This window comes from Neopsephotus bourkii, unplaced genomic scaffold (genome assembly GCF_033783945.1).
Source record: "Neopsephotus bourkii isolate Nb327-2 ecotype Australia unplaced genomic scaffold, CSIRO-AGI_Nbou_v1 NB_230, whole genome shotgun sequence".
Taxonomy (NCBI): domain Eukaryota; kingdom Metazoa; phylum Chordata; class Aves; order Psittaciformes; family Psittacidae; genus Neopsephotus; species Neopsephotus bourkii.
The window spans coordinates 194,212-208,118 of NW_026900740.1; the positions used below are offsets into that span (position 1 = coordinate 194,212).

At 39.3% G+C, this 13,907-nt stretch overlaps 1 protein-coding gene across 15 annotated transcripts in view; it reads left to right on the forward strand.

The window, feature by feature from the left end:
- Nucleotides 1-13,907, forward strand: part of CLIP1 (CAP-Gly domain containing linker protein 1) — a 66,782-nt gene that overhangs the window by 23,164 nt on the left and 29,711 nt on the right. For 10 of the 15 annotated variants that reach the window (XM_061344539.1, XM_061344541.1, XM_061344538.1 and 7 more), the window contains exons 4-9: nucleotides 1,758-1,882; nucleotides 2,967-3,183; nucleotides 6,356-6,553; nucleotides 6,932-7,035; nucleotides 9,170-9,230; nucleotides 10,298-10,330. In XM_061344539.1, the coding sequence (XP_061200523.1) occupies nucleotides 1,758-1,882; nucleotides 2,967-3,183; nucleotides 6,356-6,553; nucleotides 6,932-7,035; nucleotides 9,170-9,230; nucleotides 10,298-10,330 (738 nt within the window). The remainder of the gene's footprint in view (nucleotides 1-1,757; nucleotides 1,883-2,966; nucleotides 3,184-6,355; nucleotides 6,554-6,931; nucleotides 7,036-9,169; nucleotides 9,231-10,297; nucleotides 10,331-13,907) is intronic. The other 5 variants (XM_061344550.1, XM_061344547.1, XM_061344554.1 and 2 more) reach the window with 2 other exon arrangements.

Genomic DNA, 13,907 nt, shown 5'->3' on the forward strand with positions numbered 1-13,907 from the left:
CTACTAGTTACTATATTAGGCTGAGTCATGATAACTGTAAACTTTGTGTATTTTTATTCCATGAAGAGTAATAATTTGATACAGTGCCACTTAAAGCCAGATGTAAAGGGGATCTGCAGATGAAATATTGTTTCAAGACTGCCTGTAATGAGAGAGAAGGGGGCTGCCACCATGAATAGGGATGAAATAGCACTGTCAGCTGTTTTATTTTAGTGATATTAAAAGGGTTAATTATTCTTCCCTGGTTTTCAGAGGTTTGAGTGGATTAGGGGTTTTTTTTTACCCATCAGCTGAAGCCTTGCATTGACAGAGCTGTCAGCTCTGGGAAGTTGATGAGCCAGAAGCTAAAGCAAAATGTGTGTAGCAGCTACTGTGCACTAGCTTAGTGCTCTGTGGACACTTAGTGCTTTCATGCAAGGTAATACCCTCCATTCCTAGATTCCTCACAGTTAACCTTTCGTGTGAACGCTTCCCAAATGTATTAATATGGATTATCTGGTGTACTGTCATCATACATCTTAATTTGTGGCACAGGAAGCTTGTTGTTCTCTGGTTATCCTCAGAAGTTCTCCCTAATAAATAGAATGTCTGATGTAAAAAATTATATGAAGTTCTAGTTTACATTTTAGTATATGAAAAGGGAAGTTTAGCAGATAGCATCCAAGCTCTCAAAATATTCCTCATTGTGTAATGTGTGCACTGGAAAACACAGGTGGAAAAAACTCTAATAGCCCTAAAAAAGTCCATGTCAAATTCAGTGACTTTCCTGAAGAGATTTTCATTAACAGTTGCTTATTTTCATAATGCTAGATGCAGGCTGAACAGATTTTCACACAAATGGGGCACAACACATTGTCATTCTGACCTGCAGGAATCCTGCAGTTCTGGCTTGTGGCCCATCTTGGCAAGTGGCAGCCACATTAACACCTTTTGCTTCTTCGCTTAATTTAATTCTTCCCTCCCCTGGGCATTATGAAAAGCTGGATCTTGCAGACATTGCGAGTCATTGGAATGGCTGTAAGTATTGAATATTCTAAGTTTGGGAACAACTGGTTTCTTTTCTTCTATCTAGGAGTGTTTGGGGGGTTTGGTTGGGGTTTTTTTTTGGTTGGTTGGTTGGGTTTTAGTGAAGAAAAGATAATGATTCTCCCTTCTCCAGGAATTTAAATGGCTGTATGTACCTACGTCTTTGCGGTGCATTGTGCATCATGCTTTACATTAGTTCTTTAAATGCAAGAGGGCTGTACAATGTCATTTATCTGAATCATTCCTTAGGCAAAAGAGAAAAGGCTTTTTTCTCATTTCTTTACTTTTTCTCACAGAGTAAGCACAAGCAGTTCTTAAAAATCCTTATTTGCTGATAGAAATTTATGTGAAACTATAGTACAAATCCATTGCATTCAGTACATTGGTTATAATGAGTCTTTTTAAATGTGTTTTTAATCTTATAGCCATATCAGTATCTAGTCACCTAGTAGAATTGTGGCCTTCAGTCCTGGCATACTTCCTGAATAGCGAGTTGGACAGAACTAAATGCTAGAGAAATTGTATTTTCTTCTTCCATAAAGAATTTGCTTGGGAAGATCTGCTCAATATTGAAACAGCCTTGGAGGCAAAAGAATATGCAGCTGGAAATAAGAACTGGTCACATCATTAATGTGCTTTGTGAACATGATTATACTGAAAAACTTCCTCACTTCATATGGTATCTTAATTTGGAATTGCAGTAAATGCAGTTGTGTGTCTTATTGCTTCAGGTTGGCGGAACAAAAGCTGGAGTTGTGCGCTTCTTGGGAGAAACAGACTTTGCTAAAGGAGAGTGGTGTGGAGTGGAACTGGATGAACCTCTGGGAAAGAATGATGGAGCAGTTGCTGGAACAAGGTTAGTCTTTCATCAGATAGCAGGCGCCTTAAAGATTTTGCATCTCTGTTCTGTGTTGTTCTTTTAATATCTTCCATGAAACTTATATCAAGGGAAGTAGTTAGGCTGTAATCCCGACTGTCTACTGCTGGTGCTGGGTCGTTAGACACTGATTTGAATTTTATGACACCTACACATCTCTGAAAGTCTGCATCAATTCCACATTTATGGGATTAGTGGATCTCTTCTACTCCCCTGTGAGTTTTATTCATAGACTGGTAATGAAAAACACAATTGCCTGCTTTTTGAACGTCTGCTTCGTTTCTCAGCTTGGAATGAATGCTTAATTCATTTCTCTGGGTATCTAACAGCTGAACTTGAGGGAAATCTTCCTGCGTCACAGGAGCTGAAAGCTCCTATACCAATTGTTGCCTTACTGTAAATATTGGGAAGGTATAGGAGCTTCCTCCAATAAGTTCACACTTAGAAAGCATTAATTCACATCATAGTTCAACCTTCTGTCTCAGTTGGTATAAGGAGCAGTCCTTTAATTAATTAAAAAGAGATTTTGCAAGGATTGTGCCACCTTAACGTAGGAGATCACAACTTAAAATTTTAAGTGGCGTTTCTCATACTTAACCAAAGAGAAGTGTTCTGCATAATCATATGTGCATTCATGTATAGATGTACATGTAATAAAATATAAAACCATTTGCTTTAAGTAAAATCTGATTTGTATTTTTAACTCTCTGCTGGCACGTTGTTCTCAGCTCAAAGGAATGTGTCAGGCAGGAAAGATAGGTATGTTAAACTTTGAATCTAAACGAAACTGTTAGGAAACAGGGGTCTAGCTCAAGTGTTTACTCTTGAACTTCTGAAGTCTGATATTTTCAGGCTGTTTCAGCTGCTCAAAGTGCCCTTTCCAAATCTAGTGTTGAAAAAATGAAAGACAATCTGTTGTAGATGCGTTTGTCACTAGCTGTTACCCTGTCCTTTAGTACTTTCAGACTATTGATCTAGAATGCTTTGTGAAGTGCAGACCCGTGTATCTGAAAAGACAGAAGTTAATTTAATACTCTCATCTCTCTGCTTTGCTTTTTTAAAGGTATTTTCAGTGTCAGCCAAAGTATGGCTTGTTTGCTCCTGTCCACAAAGTTACGAAGATCGGATTCCCCTCCACCACACCAGCCAAAGCAAAGACAACCGTGCGGAAAGTGGTCCCGACTCCCACAGCCATAAAGCGTAGTCCAAGTGCATCTTCCCTGAGCTCCCTCAGTTCTGTGGCATCTTCAGTAAGCAGCAAGCCAAGCCGTACAGGACTAGTAAGCTTCTTTTTCTATTGCATGCTTTACATTCCCAAACAGGGATGAATCTACATGGCACTTGCCTGTGGTCTACTTGCATAAATTGAGACTAGAACAGATCTTGGACAGAGCACAGTATACATTTAATTGTGCTCCTTTTTTCATTCAAAGCATGCATGAAGGAAGGAAATCTTAGCTAGCCCTGGAGATTAGCTGAATATTTGAATATTTAACCTTACACAGTTAACTCAGGCTGAGTTTTAAGCTTACAGACTTAATTCAGGCTAACTGAGTTACTGCGATAAGAAAGGGGCTTGTGATGCCAACAAACCCAAAAGACATTGATATTCTCTGGCTGGAATCTCTGTTTAGTTGTTCATTTTCCTAACACTACCTCTGTCATAGGAGGTTTGTGGCTGAGGATCTGGTATGCACTAAAGCTTCCATAGATGAAATTCGGTTTATTCAGCAGGAAGCTTCAAATCGATCAAAATGTGAAAGGTTTTCTTTTGGTGTTAATGAGATGAGTCAGCTGGGAAATACAGAAGTAGCAGTTGTCAAGTCTTTGCTGACAAGAAGCCTCTTTCTTTTCTTTTACGTTTGGTTTTTATCCTGTGAATTCATAAAGGCTAAGTGTTGTACAGTGCAGTGGCTCAGGTGAATTCTAACACTGTACTAATTCCACCTAATATAGTTACTGTGGACTGTTTTAAAGTTGCTTTCTTACATAAACGTCCTAATCTTGGCTTGCAGCAGTAAAACAGGAATCTTCTGGGAAAGCTGAATTTAAAAAGTCTCTCCAGGCAGTTAAAATAATAGAAATAATTGGGTTTTCCTTGCACAGGCACCCTAGATTTTTCCTTTTTTAAAATCAAAGTACGTGAATATATCTAATGAGGAGGTCACTGGTCTGGAGCTGGGGAGCTGGCATACTGTCCCACTGACCAGCAGGTGCAGATCAGAGAGGTGACTCACTATAGCCCTTCAAAAGTGGAGCAGATTACAAGCAAGCAGAGGTCAGCAGTTGGTCAGGGCAGCAGGGTTAATACCTTATCACAGAAAGCATGAGGGATTTTAATTTGGCACAAACAGTGGGACTTCGGTAATCCCTTCGGAAACTTCTAGCTGCAGAGTGCCCCCTAGTTTGAAATCGGTGCAGTTACCTCAGGTTCAGAGCAGACTTCATGAGCTGATGGGGAAGCATTAACATGGATCTCCATATCTCATTCCATATGCTGTGATATTCTAATCAACAAGAGAGTACAGTTACACATTGTAAATGTCTACAATATATTTGCTTATTTTCCCTCTGTGCTGTGCCCCAGGGCATGTTTTGGGCCATAAAATGTAAAGCTTCTGTAATCCATTATTTCTGGAATTAGAATTGTAGCTTTCTTCCAACTGTGTTCCTCCGGCAACATGAACATTTGGTTGGCATTCAAGTTAAAGGGACTGTCAAAACAATTCTGACACTTTTTGTTTAAAAGATAAGCTGCTGAAGAAACCAGGTTTCCTGAAATCAGTTTTGACACCGCAGGCTTCTCAGGCTTCCATTTCTAGGAAAGCTATAACCTGTCTGGACATTGCTGGGCTCTTACATAGTCTTGTCAGTTATTCAGGGCTGTTGCTGTTTTCTTCTTCCTGTGTAAGAAAAGCAACTGTCAAAGCAGGTGATGTAATGATTTAAGAGGGCTGTCTGATGCAGTTTGCATTTATTTCCAAGTTTGTGTTTCTCTGAAATCTTTTGATTTCTTTTGGACTCAGAAATTAAGTCAAGTTTGATATGAAGAGCTAGAATTGTTAAAAAGCAGTGCATTCTGGAATGAGGAACCTTCTAGAAACCGAGAAGATCCGAAACAAACAATCTAAGCATCAAAGTGGAAGATGGTTTATTCTCTCTCATACCTTTTCAGTCACTTGGTACAGGATTTGCAGTGGATTATAAATGTATCGTTCAGGGCTGTGAGTAGACAAGTTAGAGGGATTGTTTAGAAATCGTGGCAACAAAAAGGGAAGCGTGTTTTTGTGATGCCAGAATACGTCTGCGTTACGCTTACTCTGGGGGATGTTGGCCAGTGTCAGCATTCCAGGCTGTATATGGCAAGTACTCTTCAACATCTTGATCTCAAAGGATCGTGGAAGAAACATGCTCCTATTCTTGGGCAGTACTGTTAGGCAGAGCTAAAGGTTAACATAACAGGAGAGCAAGCCTTCGGCTATTGAGTTTTGTTTCAGTTAAGTCTGTAACTGAGATGTTGTTCTCATTTAAGACTTAAACAAAATTCTCAACTGTTAAGCTTAAAGTCAGGCTTTGTAAGCCGTATTGGATCTTCTTTTGGTTCAGTTTTTGTTGTTTTCACAACTATTGCTCATTTTTACTACATAATTTCAGTTTATTTACTTTCCCTTCTAGCTAAAAACTCTTGAGGAAGTGGAAGACAGGGCCATGCTGAATTTTCACTGGCACTGGTTCCATTCAGTGGAGCAGAGATCATGCAAGGTCAAGGAGCACCCCAAGGTTCATTTTAGCCATAGTTCTCCAGATGGATTCATTTTTATCTATACTCATTAAATTTAATCTTTCAGATTTTTTTTTTCCTCTAGAAGCAAATGAATTCTGAGTGATATTAATGTTTTAATCAAATACCAATTGTTCTTCTTCACAAGGTTTTAGCTGTAAGGCTGCCTTTTTAGGTCAAGGTAAACCCTTTCCATCCTGGATGTTTTATTGCTGTAGCAAAGGTGCCAAATCCTGGTTGGAGTTCCAAAAGCTTTTGATAGAGCATTTGGAAATGTTATACTGTTGCTAGTGACCCAAGATGATGACTTGATAACAAAAGTTTTTAATTTACAAAAAGGCTGCCTTTTTTAATGCAGAAAGATACTTACAGACATAATGAGCTGGCCTTTGTGTGAGTCTACTAAGCGCACCTTCAACTGAGACCAGCCTTCTGTTTTCACTTCAACCCTTCTGTATCCTGCACACTGCTGCTGATTGCTACAAAGCAGTTTTACTACACATGCATGGCCATTCAATACTAGAAAATGAACTAATTCAAAGAAAAGAAGAAGTTACATACAGTAGGTCACAGAAAGCGTTTGCTTCACTAACCCAGTGTTTGTAGAGTCTGGAGATACCCCTTGTTTTCACTTGATACAGAATGATTTTTAACCTATTTACTTTGTGAAGTTGACAGAAACATCTTCCCGGTATGCAAGGAAAATATCTGGTACCACAGCCCTACAGGAGGCACTGAAGGAGAAGCAACAACACATTGAACAGCTCCTGGCAGAAAGGGACCTGGAGAGGGCAGAAGTTGCAAAAGCAACCACTCACGTAGGGGAAATAGAGCAGGAATTAGCACTTGTTCGTGATGGACATGATCGGGTAAGAGTGGTATCACTGTTCTTAAAATAGAGGCTTTAATGCAGTTGACTTAATTTCCCAAGATTGTGATTTCTTATTGAAAAGGTCTGGGAGTAAGAAGCGATAGTCTAAAGTTAAAGTAGTCTATACGTGGGGTATTGTCCTTGTGAGAGCTTTGGCTTGATGAGATAGCAGATCTACTTTAACTCATTTTTGTTGAATTTCTCTACACACCTGTACACTCTTTTATTATATACATATTTGAGTGTGATAACTTTCCCGTCCCTTGGCCCATCACTTTACCAAATGGTGATTACTGAGGTGTAGATACATAACTTGGAAAAAAATTGTATATTGCCCATCTTAATAGATTTTGTTCTTATTCCTCCTGCTGATCAGCATGTACTGGAGATGGAAGCAAAAATGGACCAGCTACGAGCTATGGTGGAGGCTGCTGACAGGGAGAAGGTGGAGCTTCTCAATCAACTCGAGGAAGAGAAAAGGTAACCCAAACCTGTCTTCATTAGTAGAACCGTTAAACTTTGTATTAAAAGCAGATGCTGTGGTGACTTTCAAATATGAAACTAATTCTGAGTAATGCACATGCAGCAATTATTGTATAAAATCATATTGCAGTATCTTAAAATTAATACTAAAATAACCCCTCTCTGAGGAGGAAAAGCCAAAGAAAGTGGACTTGCTTAGAGGGTATAACTGTTGTTTATAACTGGATTTCATGCAACTCATTCCTTTTAGTATTGCTTTCTGTTATGAAGGATTTTTTCCTATGTATATGAAATGAATGGATCTTACCTGATCTTCTTTAAACACTTTTCTTCCACTTCCAAATGAAAATTTTGGTAATCTCATTCCCTGACAGTGCTGGATTAGGAATTTGCCATTTATTTCTCTTGTGGATCATTTATTCCTATTAGTCATGTGCTTCTAGGTAGGGTCTGTCTCTTATATGAAAATATTAATGCTGTTAATTTTAGTGCCTTTTCTTATTCCTTTTCATAACCATTTGAGGAAAGTGAGATTACAAAATAGGCAAAGTGAGGTTAGGAAAGGAAATAACCTGATAAACTGTGGGGTCAGGGTTAGGTGAGGAGATAATCTGATGAATTGTTTTGCTGGATTTGGAATGCTTTTGAAAAGCCAAGAGTCTGCTTAGAAACCCATTGTGAGTCTGCCCTGTAGGCCCCTGAAACCAGTCAGCTGTCAACCTCTCTGGCTGAAACCAGAAATCACAGATGAGAAAATGCAGTGGTAAACCCTGGCAATTCCTTTACAGTTTTCATGATGCCTTTTTATGTGACCCACTCTAACTGTATTTTCAAAACAAGCAGTAGGGTTGGGTCTGGAATGATTTATATCGTCTCTGTGAAATGATGCAGTGGGGGTTTCAGTTAAACATAAATAAATGAATGAAAAGGCAGCTTTGCAGCCCCTCAGCAGCCTGGCTGGGGACCTACTTTTGCTGAGTTCCAGGTCAGTGGGGGTCTGTTTTACTGCAATCCTCCATGGCCTTGAGCTCACCTTCAGCGTGTTGCTAAGCAGTGTGACAGTGCCGCTGTGTGTCTGCTGCCCCTTCACCCAAGTGATGTCCTGCAGCTGGGAAAACATTTCACAGCCTCAGCAGTGCAGTATTTCTCCTTCCTCCTCACCACTCCAGGCTTATTTACCTTAAAAGTTCTCTGTAATATGCATTCAAATTAGTCTCCACAGTGACTTAAAGTCAAATAATTTTTAATTCAGTTTCCCAAAGCACAGTGGTGAGACCCTCTTCCAGTAATAAGTTCTTACTGTCCTTTATTTTAGGGATCCATCACTTGTAACTCTTTGATGCAATTATTTCTGCATCTGTCAGCCAAGCTGTGTGCAGCAGCAGTGTGTGTAATTCAAAGGAAAGATGTGCTTGTCTTTTCCTTTGCAACATCTTACAGTGCTGAAAGGATCGAGGGGAAAAGGAGGACATCTGGACCCTTGCTCATTGAGTAATACCAGAGTCAGGGGAGGGAAGAAATGGCTTCTCACAAAATTAATTCTGAGTCAGATATTACCTTCTCACCTCCGTCTTCTCATTCCAAAGCTCCTGTATATGGGCAAGACAAGTCAATGTTCTTGCTTCCGCTCCCATTCTGCATGTTGCAGTTCATTCTGACACCTAACATAATGTGTGTCTGTGCTAGAGTTTTGATGCAAGTTGACCAGTGCACTTCCAAAAGGTCCGTGGGTTTCTTTAATGTGTCCTGACTTCCTGACTGTTTGTTAGGAGAGTGATAGAACATACAGAATGTGAGATCAGACTGTTCATTTAGGTCAGCTCTTTTGAGGATATGTGGAAGGGTGAAAGAATGAGAGAATCAATGACGACTTAAAGGTTTTCTTATTAGCTTGTCAGAAAATGCAACAAAATTCCTTATAGAGCAACAGGAAGACTGATTCCTGCCTTGGTCAGTAGTTGTTTTAAAAAGACAGAGGCTTTCCTTCTCTCTGATGCTTTCTCCTTAATGTTTCTGTCAGGTTACTGGTACAAGCAGAATGATGTCCCTGTAATTCTGATTTCCACTGAAAAGTAAACTTGAAAGCATTTACTTTCAAAGTTATCTGAATTGTAATGAGTTCTCCCCACAGGAAAGTTGAAGACCTTCAGTTCCGTGTAGAAGAAGAATCCATTACCAAAGGAGACCTAGAGGTAAAATATCTCCAGCTTTGTAAATGGGATTTATAGTAGGATGCAGAACTGCAGACAGTTCAGATTAAGTGTATTGTTCTCTAGAAGAAAAAGGCAAGAATGAATAATAAATGCAATATTGGTCCAAGTATATGCAGATCACATGAAAATGATGCCTAGTTCTGCAGTCCCTGAGTAAGCTGTTCTGAAACTGGGATTACACCCTTCATTGTTACACATTTCAAGAAGGGTTGTGCTGTGGAATGGCTGTAGTTGTTTAGAGTAATTAATTCATAGAATATTTCAACTTTTACTATTAAAAGTAATGACCATAAAAAATAATGTTGAAGTTATGAAATTGCAAGTTAATATTTATGGCTTTGAAAATTAATACTGAAGACCAGTCCTGTTTGTCTTCAGTCAATTTTTGCATAATCCCTGTGATTTCCTTAGGGAAGATTATCAAAGAATTTTGTCCTGAGAGTTACTGCACACAAAACCTACACAGCCATTAATGTGTGCAGTTTTTATCTTTTTACTGTTTGTATAACTAATATTGGGCTGAAACAGTGTTATTACACAATCAGAATAGAACGTATTTCATGATGACTCGCAGATATTTGGCAATTGCAAAGTTTTATCCCAAATTTCAAGTTAATAAGAAACTTTTTAGTTGCTCTATTCTGTCTAATCAGAAAAACATTAGAACTCGTTGCACAGTATAAAGTACAAACTTCATTGTGTTCCTGTGAACCATTTCCGATTGAAGTGCTAGCCTTATGAAAATGACTCATTTCATATAACATTTCTTTTATTTTAGTCTTCCATTCATTTTAAGATACCTATCTAGACTCTTCATAGAATGTTCCTTTTATTGTTTAGTCCGTGGATAATTTTAAGCTTTTCTTTTTTGTTAAATCAGTCGCTAGTGGTGGCAAACCAGCTTAAAGACTCTGGTTTGCCAAGCTGCATAATTACAAGAGTTTAAACTGAGATAATGAACTGTGTCCTGTTGTTTGCTGGAATGACAGTGCTGAGTCTGCAGGTGAAAAATTGTTGTTTGTTTGTTTCTTTAATTTTACTGATAGCGAAAGAGGCAGATTTCGGAAGACCCAGAAAATGTAAGAGGGCACTTAAGTGTGCAGAGACATCCCATGTTAACAGATTGTGTGCAGAAAATGCTTATACTTATTCACTAACTGCATAATCTGTTATTGAAGCATTGACTGTAATATCTGTGTGCATGTTGCTTTCAGAGCAATTACAACATCTATTGAAAAGAATGTGTGTAATGACTAAACGTTGTAATCCCCATTAACTGGAGAGAGGGTGAATGTGTCCTTAGAGTTCTTTAGGGTCGGAAACTTTGCAGCTAACTGAAGAATAGAGGAGCTTGTAGGAAATGTCTGTCCATGATCTGGAAACATCTTTCATTTAAATGTAGGATTTTAGTTCTCATCACAAAATCCTACGTGCTTTCCTATGAGCTCCTGCTGCTTTTCAGTGGATGCTGAATGCAATGAGCTGGTTATTTTTTCTGAGGAAGAAAATGAGTGTGTTCCTCACCTCCCCTTGTTTGTTTCCTTTTTTTTGTTAGCATGAGATGCTAAGGGGAGAGATAACAGTGTGCCAATCTGTCTGATTTTGCTGCATCTTCATGTAGCTTCTCTCTGAATTATGTAGGGCAAATACATGTTACTGGCTAACAGAAATTGCCTTACAAGATGCTTAAGCAGCCCTCTTGCCTCCATAGCTCAGAATAGTGGAATTTTAAAGCCCTCTCTTTGATTGAAATCGGGAAAATGTATCCCAGGTTGCCTCCTCTGCTGCATCCCCAGCCACATTAGGAAGTTCTCAGGACTAAAACTGGTTTCCTGCTGTGCATTCTTAGGTGTTCCTTTTGCGAAGCTACTTCAGCGATCTGGGTCTCCTCTAGTCTTCCAATCAGGCTGACGGTGTGTTAGAAGTAAATCTGCATGTGCCCTTCCTTTCTCTTGTTTTGTGCACTCCTTGTTTAATCCTATCTTTACTCCCAATTCCCCTGTTCTAATTTTTCCATTAAAAATGGACATCTTCCCTCTCTAAAGGAGAGAAGTGGGTGATCACTTAGTTTCTAGGCTACTGCTCCATGATCTCAGTCATGTTCTGTGATTGTTATCCCAGCACGAAAGGACCGAAAGTCATCTTGCCCCTATCCTAGAACCTATTATCAGCATTAATGGCTTCAGCACAATTTCACAGTGTGACCTATAAATAGAGAACTTAACACTGAGGTTTATTTTGAAATGAAGGAGTAGCTGGAATACACAGGTGCTGAAAAAGCTGGTGACTGGTCTCTGAACTTCATCGGAGTGGGATTCTTTAAGGTTCAAAGCAGAGTAAGGCTTATCTCATTTTCCTAGGACTCTTAATCTAATTGTGAAGCTTTGTTGAAGATGCTTCCTTTTAGGGGGGGAGATGGTCTTTTCTGTTTTACTCTTCCATCCAAATTAAGATTTACAATCAAATTCTTCTTTTTGTAGTACTCTGCTCTTCTCAGTTTACTGTGCTCTGAGTTTCCTCAAAGAGAAATGTAAATCATTTTGACATCTCTCACTATACATGATCAGAAGAGAAATCGGAGTGCTTCCAAATTTTGCAGTGATTTTTACCTTGGGGAAGCTGGAACCTGTCCCTTGGAAATTGGACTTGTTTAAAGATAATCCCTCATGCCCTAAATGGGGAAAAAGGCGTCCAGCAAAGATCTCTGGAGGGTTTTTTTTAATCTTTTATTTCTATTTTGTTAGGATTTTAACTTATTTCCCTTTGTCATATATAAGAGATTGGATTAAAAGAAAACAACAAAGCAGTAATCAGTGATGCTATATCTGATCGTCACAGGAGTAAAGCAACGTCTGTCAAATAAATGATCAAAGTGTTCTGGGGTTTATGTAGAACTGCAGAATACACTACCTTAAGTGTGTGTAAGTCATGCAGGGAGAATCCTGCGACAATCAGGTTTGGGTTTTAATAGATCCCATTAGTGAATTAGAACAAGGAAGGTATGAAAGTTCTGTTTTTCTTACAATAGATTACTTTTCAAACTTAGGATTTTGTTGTGGATCAGAACTAACACTAACCTGTCTGAGAGGGCACTGAGATATCAACCACTTACGGAATGTTATTTCCCATAGAGTACTTACTTCTGTTTTAAAATGCTCTGGGATGCAAAATCAGTAATCTCTGTGCTCGGGGGGGGGGGGGGGGTCCCATGTACACTGAAGATCTTCCACTGGGAAAGACACAGACCTGCTATGGAATTTCAAAATACAGGTGCATCTAAGAAACAACTTTCGGTGTTTGGGCTTTAGTATTATGGACCTAGTAAGTACATAGTAACACAGCCAACTGTTTTCAGCTGGAAAAATGTTTAAAAGTAAAACCACGAATGTCTGCATGCTTTTGGGAAAGAAGATAACTTGATGCTGTCAGAAGGAATACTGTGGAGGAGAACAGGCCTGAATTGTGCATAACAAGAGGCTCATCCCCATCCCACTTGCTCTGCAGAGACTTCATCAGATCTTGAACTGCTGTGTCTGGTTTGGAGGCAGAGCTAATCAGCTTGTCACTCTATAAATAACAATTCTGGAGGGGTTTTTACCTTATTTTTATCATATGATAAAGATCAGGGAAGAAGCAGTGGCCTGCCAGCTGTGCACACACTGCTGTGCTGTGGCTTTGGAATTATTCATGTATCTTCCTGCCTTTTCAGGTTCTTTCAATCTGATGTTCACTGGATAGCTCTTTAGGCTTCAGGACTCTCTTCTGTTAATTAAATTAACTGTGGCTTTCATCAAGACTAATGGATACAACTTCCTCAGTTAATAAACGCATCTTCCACTTCATCTAGTCTTCTTCCAGACATCCACCTTATTCACCTTGTGGGTAAGCCTTGAGAAGGTGCTCTTCTTGGAAAAGACACTGTGAAGCAACAAGAGACTTCGTAATCCTTTTCATTTGGATTGTTCAGTAAATTTAATCTAAGTGACCAGTCAAGACTGACACAACACTTGAATCTCAGCACTTCAGAAATAAGTGTGGCACTTCTTTCTTTCTTACCTCTTCAGGTTTCTTTTCTCTCCCTTAACTCCCTACTTCAGAGGTGCAAGTCACATTCGAACTGCCTTCTGGACTTAACCTGCATCTGTCAAACTTCAAGCACTCTTGCAAGCCTCTAGGAGTATCTGGGTCTCAAGCCAGAATATCCAATTCTGTGTTCCTGCTAAGGATTGTACCTGTTTGTAAGCAAAAGGCAGGAGGTGGTAGCTGCTCACTTCCATTCCTCTGCTTCCTGCTTCTCTTTAGGAACCTGTTAGAATTACGTGTATCTTTTTCCTTTCCTTACTTCCACATCTTATTCAAGGTATTTAGACTTCAGGAACTATGAAGCACCCAGGCTGATGAACTTCTTTACCTCCTTTTGCAGAATCTTACTTGTTGCTTGTTTTCTTCCTGAAAGAGGAGGAGTGGGGAGAAACTAGGAGAGTTCTGCAGTTATAGACAGACATTCTTTTCAAATAATATATAGTGACAAATGAGCCTTAATGTGCCCAGGTCTTTGCCAAAAGGATTTTTTTAATGCCTGAGACTTGAGATACAGCTGTGTTTAAAAAAAGATTTGATTGTCACATGAGCTTCAGTGGTGAATTTTTGTCCCCT